Here is a 12,130-nt window from a genome sequence, read left to right as displayed (position 1 = left end):
CCTAATGGGGGAGTACAAGGAGAGGGGAGACCCCAAAAGGCATCAGGGAACCCCAAAAGGCACCAGGGAACCCCAAAAGGCACCAGGGAACCCCAAAAGCTGCCCCAGGGCACAGCTGGGTGTGGGAAGAGTCCAGCAAAACCAGAGAACCAGTATGGGCAGCAGGGTGCCACAAACACCCCAATATCCCAAAAAAAAACTGCAGCAGCCAAAAAAAACCACCCTAAAACCCCACAGTATCACCCTAAAACCCCACAAAATCACCCTAAACCCCACAAAATCACCCTAAACCCCACAAATTCACCCTAAAACCCCACAAAATCACCCTAAACCCCACAGTATCACCCTAAAACCCACAAATTCACCCTAAAACCCCACAAAATCACCCTAAATCCCACAAATTCATCCTAAAACCCCACAAATTCATCCTAAAACCCCACAAATTCACCCTAAAACCCCACAAAATCACCCTAAACCCCACAAAATCACCCTAAAACCCCACAAATTCACCCTAAACCCCACAGTATCACCCTAAAACCCCACAAAATCACCCTAAAACCCCACAAATTCATCCTAAAATTCCAAAATTCACCCCAAAGCCCACCTGGTTCCTGGCTGAGCCCTGCATGACCACGGCAGGTCTCACAGACAGGGGGGGCACGGGCAGCAGTGTGCACACACACCCCAATAACACCCCAAATGCACCCCAAAACCCCACGAATTCACCCCAAAACCCCATGAATTCACCCCAAACCCCTCAATGTGACCCCAAAGCCCACCTGGTTCCTGGCTGAGCCCTGAATCACCACGGCAGGTCTCACAGACAGGGGGGGCACGGGCAGCACTGTGCACACACACCCCAATATCACCCCAAACACCCCATAAATTCACCCCAAACACCCCAAAACCCCACGAATTCACCCCAAAACCCCACGAATTCACCCCAAAGCACACCTGGTTCCTGGCTGAGCCCTGCATGACCACGGCAGGTCTCACAGACAGGGGTGGCACGGGCAGCACTGTGCACACACACCCCATGAATTCACCCCAAACACCCCAATATCACCCCAAACAACCCCAAAACCCCACGAATTCTCCCCAAAACCCCACAGTGAAACTCTCAAACCCCACCTGGTTCCTGGCTGAGCCCTGCATGACCACGGCAGGTCTCACAGACAGGGGTGGCACGGGCAGCACCGTGCACACACACCCCAATATCACCCCAAACACCCCAAAACCCCCACGAATTTACCCCAAAACCCCATGAATTCACCCCAAAACCCCACAGTGAGACTCTCAAACCCCACCTGGTTCCTGGCTGAGCCCTGCATGACCACGGCAGGTCTCACAGACAGGGGGGGCACGGGCAGCACTGTGCACACACACCCCAATATCACCCCAAACACCCCAATATCACCCCAATATCACCCCAAACAACCCCAAAACCCCACGAATTCTCCCCAAAACCCCATGAATTCACCCCAAACACCCCAATATCACCCTATATCACCCTGAATCACACCTGGTTCCTGGCTGAGCCCTGCATGACCACGGCAGGTCTCACAGACAGGGGTGGCACGGGCAGCACCGTGCACACACACCCCAATATCACCCCAAACACCCCATAAATTCACCCCAAACACCCCAAAACCCCATGAATTCACCCCAAAACCCCTCAATGTGACCCCAAATCCCACCTGGTTCCTGGCTGAGCCCTGCATGACCACGGCAGGTCTCACAGACAGGGGGGGCACGGGCAGCACCGTGCACACCATCCACTCGGGCCGGGCGAACTTGGGGTCCATGCCCAGCACGAAGCACTCCTCGTCCGAGATGCGCTTGAAGATCTCGTGCACGCGCTCGGGGCTCAGCAGGATCTTCTTCTCCTGGGAATCCTCGTTGACGTGTTTCCACTCGGCGTAGAGCTCCAGCCCCGAGCGCCGGATGCGCGGCTGGTAGCGGCCGCAGCCGCCGTGGCCCTGGGGAGGGGAGAAAATGGTTAAAAATGGGGGGAAAATGGGTTAAAAATGGGAATTATTGAGGTTAATAATGGGCTGGTAGCGGCCACAGCCGCCGTGGCCCTGGGGAGGGGGAAATGGGGAGAAAATGGGGAGAAAATGGGGAAAAAATGGGTTAAAAATGGGAATTATTGAGGTTAATAATGGGCTGGTAGCAGCCGCAGCCGCCGTGGCCCTGGGGAGGGGAAAATGGGGAGAAAATGGGGAGAAAATGGAGGGAAAATGGGTTATTGGAGGGTAAAAATGGGGAAAAAATGGGGTAAAAAATGGGGAAAAAATGGGGAAAATAAATATAATGGGGTAAAAAAATGGGGAAAAAATGGGGAAAAAATGGGGAAAAAAATGGGAATTATTGAGGTTAATAATGGGCTGGTAGTGGCCACAGCCCCTGTGGCCCTGGGGAGGGGAGAAAATGGTTAAAAATGGGGAAAAAATGGGGAAAAATGGGTTAAAAATGGGCTATTGGGGAGTAAAAATGGGAATTATTGAGGTTAATAATGGGCTGGTAGCGGCCGCAGCCCCCGTGGCCCTGGGGAGGGGGGAAATGATTAAAAATGGGGAGAAAATGGGGAAAAAACGGGGAAAAAATGGGGAGAAAATGGGGAAAAAAGGGGGAAAAAAAAGGGAAAAAAGAGGGAAAAAAGGGGGAAAAAATGGGGAAAAAATGGAGAAAAAATGGAGAAAAAATGGGAATTATTGAGGTTAATAATGGGCTGGTAGCGGCCGCAGCTGCCGTGGCCCTGGGGAGGGGGGAAAATGGTTAAAAATGGGGAAAAAATGGGGAAAAATGGGTTAAAAATGGGTTATTGGGGAGTAAAAATGGGAATTATTGAGGTTAATAATGGGCTGGTAGCAGCCACAGCCGCCGTGGCCCTGGGGAGGGGAGAAAATGATTAAAAATGGGGAGAAAATGGGGAAAAAACGGGGAAAAAATGGGGAGAAAATGGGGAAAAAAGGGGAAAAAAGGGGAAAAAAGAGGGAAAAAAGGGGGAAAAAATGGGGAAAAATGGAGAAAAAATGGAGAAAAAATGGGAATTATTGAGGTTAATAATGGGCTGGTAGCGGCCGCAGCCGCCGTGGCCCTGGGGAGGGGGAAATGGGGAGAAAATGGGGAGAAAATGGATTATTGGGGGGAAAAAATGGGTTAAAAATGGGTTATTGGGGGGTAAAAATGGGTTATTGGGGGGTAAAAATGGGACTTATTGAGGTTAATAATGGGCTGGTAGCGGCCGCAGCCGCCGTGGCCCTGGGGAGGGGGGAAATGATTAAAAATGGGGAGAAAATGGGGAAAAAACGGGGAAAAAATGGGGAGAAAATGGGGAAAAAAGGGGGAAAAAAAAGGGAAAAAAGAGGGAAAAAAGGGGGAAAAAATGGGGAAAAAATGGAGAAAAAATGGAGAAAAAATGGGAATTATTGAGGTTAATAATGGGCTGGTAGCGGCCGCAGCCGTCGTGGCCCTGGGGAGGGGGAAATGGGGAGAAAATGGGGAGAAAATGGGGAAAAAAGGGTTAAAAATGGGCTATTGGGGAGTAAAAATGGGAATTATTGAGGTTAATAATGGGCTGGTAGCGGCCACAGCCCCCGTGGCCCTGGGGAGGGGAGAAATGATTAAAAACGGGGTAAAAATGGGTTAAAAATGGGTTAAAAATGGGGTAAAAATGGAGAAAAATGGGTTATTGGGGGGTAAAAATGGGAATTACCAGGTTAATAATGGGCTGGTAGCAGCCACAGCCCCCGTGGCCCTGGGGATGGGGGAAAATGATTAAAAATGATTAAAAATGGGGAGAAAATGGGGAGAAAATGGGGTTATTGGGGGCAAAAATGAGATAAAAATGGGTTATTTGGGCTAAGAACAGGGGTTGGTAGCGGCCACAGCCCCCGTGGCCCTGGGGAGGGGGGAAATGATTAAAAATGGGGAAAAAATGGAGGAAAAACGGATTTAAACTGGAGAAAAAATGGGGAAAAAATGGGAATTATTGAGGTTAATAATGGGCTGGTACCGGCCGCAGCGGCCCTGGGGAGGGGGAAATGATTAAAAATGGGGAAAAAATGGGTTAAAAATGGGTTATTGGGGGTAAAAATGGGAATTATTGAGGTTAATAATGGGCTGGTAGCGGCCGCAGCCGCCGTGGCCCTGGGGAGGGGAAAATGATTAAAAATGGGGAGAAAATGGGGAAAAAACGGGGAAAAAATGGGGAGAAAATGGGGAAAAAAGGGGAAAAAAGGGGAAAAAAGAGGGAAAAAAGAGGGAAAAAATGGGGAAAAATGGAGAAAAAATGGAGAAAAAATGGGAATTATTGAGGTTAATAATGGGCTGGTAGCGGCCGCAGCCGCCGTGGCCCTGGGGAGGGGAGAAATGGGGAGAAAATGGGGAGAAAATGGGGAAAAAATGGGTTAAAAATGGGTTAAAAATGGGTTATTGGGGGGTAAAAATGGGACTTATTGAGGTTAATAATGGGCTGGTAGCGGCCGCAGCCCCCGTGGCCCTGGGGAGGGGGGAAATGATTAAAAATGGGGAAAAAATGGGGAAAAAACGGGGAAAAAATGGGGAGAAAATGGGGAAAAAAGGGGAAAAAAGGGGAAAAAAGAGGGAAAAAAGGGGGAAAAAATGGGGAAAAATGGAGAAAAAATGGAGAAAAAATGGGAATTATTGAGGTTAATAATGGGCTGGTAGCGGCCGCAGCCGCCGTGGCCCTGGGGAGGGGGAAATGATTAAAAATGGGTTAAAAATGGGTTAAAAATGGGTTATTGGGGGGTAAAACTGGGAATTATTTGGGTTAATAATGGGCTGGTAGCAGCCACAGTCGCCGTGGCCCTGGGGAGGTGGGAAATGATTAAAAATGGGTTAAAAATGGGTTAAAAATGGGTTATTGGGGGGTAAAACTGGGAATTATTGAGGTTAATAATGGGCTGGTAGCGGCCGCAGCCCCCGTGGCCCTGGGGAGGGGAGACAATGGGGAGAAAATGGGGAGAAAATGGGTTAAAAATGGGTTAAAAATGGATTATTGGGGGTAAAAATGGGAATAAATATGGTTTATTGGGGGGTACAAATGGAAATTATTGAGGTTAATAATGGGCTGGTAGCGGCCACAGCCCCCGTGGCCCTGGGGAGGGGAGAAATGATTAAAAATGGGGAGAAAATGGGGAAAAATGGGGTTATTGGGGGCAAAAAATGGGGGGAAATGGGTTATTGGGAAGGGAAAATGGGTTATTGGGAGGTAAAAATGGGAATTATTTGGGTTAATAATGGGCTGGTAGCGGCCGCTGCCCCCGTGGCCCTGGGGAGGGGGAAATGGGGAGAAAATGGGGAGAAAATGGGTTAAAAATGGGTTAAAAATGGGTTAAAAATGGAGAAAAATGGAGAAAAATGGGCTATTGGGGGGTAAAAATGGGAATTATTGAGGTTAATAATGGGCTGGTAGCGGCCGCAGCCGCCGTGGCCCTGGGGAGGGGGAAATGGGGAGAAAATGGGTTAAAAATGGGGAGTAAATGGGTTAAAAATGGAGAGTAAATGGGGAAAAAAAGGGAAAAAAAGGGAAAAAAAAGGGAAAAAAAGGGAAAAAAAAGGAAAAAATGGGGAAAAAATGGGTGAAAAAATGGGGAAAAAATGGGGGGAAAATGGAGAAAAAATGGAGAAAAAATGGAGAAAAAATGGGAATTATTGAGGTTAATAATGGGCTGGTACCGGCCGCAGCCGCCGTGGCCCTGGGGAGGGGGAAATGGGGAAAAAATGGGGAAAAATGGGTTATTGGGGGGTGAAAATGGGAATTATTTGGGTTAATAATGGGCTGGTAGCGGCTGCAGCCCCTGTGACCCTGGGGAGGGGAGAAAACAATTAAAAATGGGGAGAAAATGAGGAGAAAATGGGGAGAAAATGGATTTAAAATGGGGAAGAAATGGTGAAAAAATGGGGGAAAAAGGGGAAAAAAGGGGAAAAAACGGGGAAAAAATGGGAAAAAAATGGGGAAAAAAATGGGGAAAATTGGGGGAAAAAAATGGGAAAAAGGGAAAAAAATGAAAAAAATGGGGAAAAAATGGGGAAAAAATGGGGAAAAAATGGATTACTGGGGGGTAAAAATGGGAATTACTGAGGTTAATAATGGGCTGGTAGCGGCCACAGTCGCTGTGGCCCTGGGGAGGGGAGAAATGATTAAAAATGGGGTAAAAATGAGATTATTTGGGATAAAAACAGGGAAAAAATGGGTTAAAAATGGAGAAAAATGGGTTATTGGTTGGTAAAAATGGGAATTATTGAGGTTAATAATGGGCTGGTAGCGGCCACAGCCCCCGTGGCCCTGGGGATGGGGAAATGGGGAGAAAATGGGTTAAAAATGGGGAACAAACAGGGAAAAAATGGGGAGAAAATGGTGAAAAAATGGGGAAAAAATGGAGGAAAAATGGATTTAAAATGGGGAAGAAATGGAGAAAAAATGGGGAAAAAATGGGAATTATTGAGGTTAATAATGGGCTGGTAGCGGCCACAGCCCCCGTGGCCCTGGGGATGGGGAAATGGGGAGAAAATGGGTTAAAAATGGGGAGTAAATGGGGAGTAAATGGGGAGTAAATGGGGAGTAAATGGGGAGTAAATGGGGAGTAAATGGGGAGTAAATGGGGAAAAAAAGGGAAAAAAGGGGAAAAAAAAGGAAAAAATGGGGAAAAAATGGGGAAAAAATGGGGGGAAAAGGGGGAAAATGGGTTAAAAATGGGGGAAAAATGGGGAAAAAATGGGGAAAAAATGGGGAAAAATGGGGAAAAAATGGGGAAAAAATTGAGAAAAAATAGGGAAAAATGGGAATTATTGAGGTTAATAATGGGCTGGTAGCGGCTGCAGCCCCCGTGGCCCTGGGGATGGGGAAATGATTAAAAATGGGGTAAAAATGAGATTATTTGGGATAAAAATGGGTTAAAATGGGTTAAAAATGGGTTATTGGTTGGTAAAAATGGGAATTATTGAGGTTAATAATGGGCTGGTAGCAGCCACAGCCCCCGTGGCCCTGGGGAGGGGGGAAAATGGTTAAAAATGGGTTAAAAATGGGTTAAAATGGGTTAAAATGGGTTAAAATGGGTTAAAAATGGAGAAAAATGGGTTATTGGGGGGTAAAAATGGGAATTATTGAGGTTAATAATGGGCTGGTAGTGGCCACAGCCTCCGTGGCCCTGGGGAGGGGGGAAAATGGTTGAAAATGGGGAAAAATGGGGAAAAAAATGGGGAAAAAATGGGGAAAAAATGGGGAAAAAATGGGGAAAAAATGGGGAAAAAATGGGGGAAAAATGGGGAAAAAATGGGGAAAAAATGGGGGAAAATGGGGAAAATGGGGAAAAAATGGGGAAAAAATGGGGAAAAAATGGGGAAAAAATGGGGAAAAAATGGGAAAAATTGGGGGAAAAAATGGGGAAAAATGGGGAAAAAATGGGGAAAAAATGGGGAAAAAAAAGAGAAAATTGGGGAAAAAATGGGGAAAAAATGGGGAAAAAATGGGGAAAAAATGGGGATTATTGAGGTTAATAATGGGCTGGTAGCGGCTGCAGCCCCCGTGGCCCTGGGGAGGGGGAAATGATTAAAAATGGGGAGAAAATGGGTTAAAAATGGGTTAAAAATGGGTTAAAAATGGGCTATTGGGGGATAAAAATGGGAATTATTGAGGTTAATAATGGGCTGGTAGTGGCCACAGCCTCCGTGGCCCTGGGGAGGGGGGAAAATGGTTGAAAATGGGGAAAAATGGGGAAAAAATGGGGAAAAAATGGGGAACAAATGGGGAAAAAATGGGGAAAAAATGGGGAAAAATGGGGAAAAAATGGGGAAAAAATGGGGAAAAAATGGGGAAAAAATGGGGAAAAAATGGGGATTATTGAGGTTAATAATGGGCTGGTAGCGGCTGCAGCCCCCGTGGCCCTGGGGAGGGGAGAAAATGATTAAAAATGAGGGAAAAATGAGATTATTTGGGATAAAAATGGGTTAAAAATGGGTTATTGGGGGGTAAAAATGGGAATTATTGAGGTTAATAATGGGCTGGTAGCGGCCACAGCCGCCGTGGCCCTGGGGATGGGGAGAAAATGAGATTATTTGGGATAAAAAGGGGGATTTTGTGCCAGAAAGGGAAATTTTGGGGCCATTAAGGAGGATTTTGAGGTCCCCAAGGGGAATTTTGGGGTGCCCAAGAGCAATTTTGAGGCCACAAATTAGGATTTTGGGTTCCCTAAGGTAAATTTTGAGGTCCCCAAGGTAATTTTGGGGTCCCCAAGGTGAATTTTGGGTTCCCCAAGGGGAATTTTGAGGTCCCCAAGGTGATTTTTGGGTCCCCAAGGGGATTTTGGGGGTGCCCAAGGGTAATTTTGGGGTCCCCAAGGTAAATTTTGGGGTGTCCAAGGGGAATTTTGGGTCCCCAAGGTGAATTTTGGGGTCCCCAAGGTGAATTTTGGGGTGTCCAAGGGGAATTTTGGGTCCCCAAGGTGAATTTTGGGGTCCCCAAGGTGAATTTTGGGGTCCCCAAGGGCAATTTTGGGGTCCCCAAGGTGATTTTGGGGGTGCCCAAGGGTAATTTTGGGGGTCCCCAAGGTGAATTTTGGGTCCCCAAGGTGAATTTTGAGGTCCCCAAGGGTAATTTTGGGTCCCCCAAGGTGATTTTTGGGTCCCCAAGGTGAATTTTGGGTGCCCAAGGTAAATTTTGGGTGCCCAAGGGGATTTTGGGTTCCCCAAGGTGAATTTTGGGGTCCCCAAGTGAATTTTGAGGTCCCCAAGGATAATTTTGGGTTCCCCAAGGTGATTTTTGGGTCCCCAAGGTGATTTTTGGGTCCCCAAGGGTAATTTTGAGGTCCCCAAGGGTAATTTTGGGTTCCCCAAGGTGATTTTGGGTTCCCCAAGGGTAATTTTGAGGTCCCCAAGGTAAATTTTGAGGTCCCCAAGGTGAATTTTGGGTCCCCAAGGGCAATTTTGGGGTCCCCAAGGGTAAATTTGAGGTCCCCAAGGTAATTTTGGGGTCCCCAAGGTGATTTTTAGGTCCCCAAGGTGATTTTGAGGTCCCCAAGGGGAATTTTGAGGTCCCCAAGGTGATTTTTGGGGTCCCCAAGGTGAATTTTGAGGTCCCCAAGGGTGAATTTTGGGGTGCCCAAGGGAATTTTGGGGCCACAAAGAAGAATATTGTGCCACAAAGAGGAATTTTATGCCACAAATTAGGATTTTGTGCCACAAAGGGGAATTTTGGGGCCATTAAGGAGGATTTTGAGGTCCCCAAGGGGAATTTTGAGGTCCCCAAGGGGAATTTTGGGGTCCCCAAGGTAATTTTGGGTCCCCAAGGTGATTTTTGGGTCCCCAAGATAATTTTGAGGTCCCCAAGGGGAATTTTGGGTCCCCAAGGATAATTTTGAGGTCCCCAAGGTGAATTTTGGGTCCCCAAGGGTAATTTTGAGGTCCCCAAGGGTAATTTTGAGGTCCCCAAGGATAATTTTGGGTTCCCCAAGGGTAATTTTGAGGTCCCCAAGGGTAATTTTGAGGTCCCCAAGGATAATTTTGGGTTCCCCAAGGTGATTTTTGGGTCCCCAAGGTCATTTTTGAGGTCCCCAAGGTGATTTTTGAGGTCCCCAAGGTGAATTTTGGGGTGCCCAAGGATAATTTTGAGGTCCCCAAGGGGATTTTGGGTTCCCCAAGGTGAATTTTGAGGTCCCCAATGTGATTTTTGGGTCCCCAAGGGTAATTTTGGGGTCCCCAAGGGTAATTTTGGGGTCCCCAAGGTGATTTTTGGGTCCCCAAGGTGATTTTTGGGTCCCCAAGGGTAATTTTGATGTCCCCAAGGATAATTTTGGGGTGCCCAAGGATAATTTTGGGTTCCCCAAGGTAATTTTGGGTCCCCAAGGTGAATTTTTGGGTCCCCAAGGTGGTTTTTGGGTCCCCAAGGGTAAATTTTGGGGTCCCCAAGGGTAAATTTTGGGTCCCCAAGGTGATTTTTGGGTCCCCAAGGTGATTTTTGAGTTCCCCAAGGGTAATTTTGGGGTACCCAAGGATAATTTTGGGGTCCCCAAGGATAATTTTGGGGTCCCCAAGGTGAATTTTGGGTTCCCCAAGGTAATTTTGAGGTCCCCAAGGTGAATTTTGAGGTCCCCAAGGTGATTTTTGGGGTCCCCAAGGTGATTTTTGGGGTCCCCAAGGATAATTTTGGGTTCCCCAAGGTGATTTTGGGGTCCCCAAGTTGAATTTTGAGGTCCCCAAGGTGAATTTTGAGGTCCCCAAGGGTAATTTTGGGTTCCCCAAGGTGATTTTTGGGTCCCCAAGGTCAATTTTGAGGTCCCCAATGTGATTTTTGGGTCCCCAAGGTGAATTTTGGGGTGCCCAAGGTGATTTTTGGGTCCCCCAAGGTGATTTTTTAGGTCCCCAAGGGTAATTTTGGGGTCCCCAAGGGGATTTTGGGTCCCCAAGGTGATTTTTGGGTCCCCAAGGTCAATTTTGAGGTCCCCAATGTGATTTTTGGATCCCCAAGGTGTTTTTTGGGTCCCCAAGGGTAATTTTGGGTCCCCAAGGTAATTTTGGGTTCCCCAAGGTAAATTTTGAGGTCCCCAAGGGTAATTTTGGGGTCCCCAAGGTGATTTTTAGGTTCCCAAGGGCAATTTTGGGTTCCCCAAGGGTAATTTTGAGGCCCCCAAGGTGAATTTTGAGGTCCCCAAGGTGATTTTTGGGTCCCCAAGGTGATTTTTGGGTCCCCAAGGATAATTTTGAGCTCCCCAAGGTAAATTTTGGGGTCCCCAAGGTGATTTTTGGGGTGCCCAAGGTGATTTTTGGGTCCCCAAGGTGATTTTTGGGTCCCCAAGGTGAATTTTGGGTTCCCCAAGGGGAATTTTGAGGTCCCCAAGGTGAATTTTGTGTCCCCAATGTGATTTTTTGGGTCCCCAAGGATAATTTTGAGCTCCCCAAGGATAATTTTGGATCCCCAAGGTGATTTTTGGGTCCCCAATGTGATTTTTGGGTCCCCAAGGTGATTTTTGGGGTGCCACCTTCTCCTTGGTGAGGTCCTCGTCGCCCTCGGGCTGCTCCACCCCGAACTTGTGATCCATCTCCTCGCCCCCCTCGCAGATGTTCTTGCCCTTGCACAGGTCGTAGACGTGGCTCAGCCTCTTCTTGGGCTGCCCCTTGGACTTGCCCAGGATGTCCTTGATTTTGGGGTTATAAAATGTTTGTTTAGGGACGTAAAGCGTCATTTTCGGGTTGTAAAATGTTATTTTTGCGGTCGTAAAATGTTATTTTTGGGGGCAGGAAATGTCATTTTGGGGGCAGGAAATGGAATTTTGGGATCAGGAAATGGAATTTTGGGGGAAGGGAATGTTATTTGGGGCCATAAAATGTTATTTTGGGGTCATAAAATGTCATTTTGGGAGAAGAAAATGTTATTTTAGGGGCAGGAAATGTCATTTTGGGGGAAGGAAATGTTATTTTGGGGGAAGGGAATGTTATTTGGGGCCATAAAATGTTATTTTGGGGCCATAAAATGTCATTTTGGGAGGAAAAAATATTATTTTGGGGGCAGAAATTGTTATTTTGGGGGGAGGAAATGTTATTTTAGGGTCACAAAATGTCATTTTGGGGTCGTAAAATGTTATTTTGGGAGGAGGAAATGTTATTTTGGGGGCAGGAAATGGAATTTTGGGATTAGGAAATGTCATTTTGGGGTCGTAAAATGTCATTTTGGGAGGAGGAAATGTTATTTTGGGAGGAGGAAACGATTTTGGGGGCAAAAAATGTTATTTTGAGGTGATAAAATGTTATTTTGGGGTCGTAAAATGTCATTTTGGGGGAAGGAAATGTTATTTTGGGAGGAGGAAACGTTATTTTGGGAGGAGGAAACTATTTTGGGGTCGTAAAATGTCATTTTGGGAGGAGGAAATGTTATTTTGGGAGGAAGAAATGTTATTTTGGGGGCAGGAAATGGAATTTTGGGATCAGGAAATGTAATTTTGGGGGCAGGAAATGTTATTTGGGGGAATGAAATGTTATTTTGGGGTCATAAAATGTCATTTTGGGGGCAGGAAATGGAATTTTGGGATCAGGAAATGTAATTTTGGGGGAAGGGAATGTTATTTTGGGGTCATAAAATGTCATTTTGGGGTCGTAAAATGTTATTTGGGGG

The 12,130-nt window shown here is 46.8% G+C and overlaps 1 protein-coding gene across 1 annotated transcript in view; it reads right to left on the bottom strand.

Annotated features, from left to right (window-relative positions):
- The window catches only part of LOC130262917 (DNA-directed RNA polymerase II subunit RPB1-like), an 85,628-nt gene that overhangs the window by 64,496 nt on the left and 9,002 nt on the right, over positions 1-12,130 (bottom strand). Inside the window, 2 exon segments of the mRNA XM_056510423.1 lie at positions 1,698-1,979; positions 11,001-11,173. Of these exon segments, the coding sequence (XP_056366398.1) occupies positions 1,698-1,979; positions 11,001-11,173 (455 nt within the window).

This window comes from Oenanthe melanoleuca, chromosome 25, assembly GCF_029582105.1.
Source record: "Oenanthe melanoleuca isolate GR-GAL-2019-014 chromosome 25, OMel1.0, whole genome shotgun sequence".
Taxonomy (NCBI): Eukaryota; Metazoa; Chordata; class Aves; order Passeriformes; family Muscicapidae; genus Oenanthe; species Oenanthe melanoleuca.
Note: the sequence above shows the minus strand (reverse complement) of the source record. Positions and strands in the feature narration are given on the sequence as shown.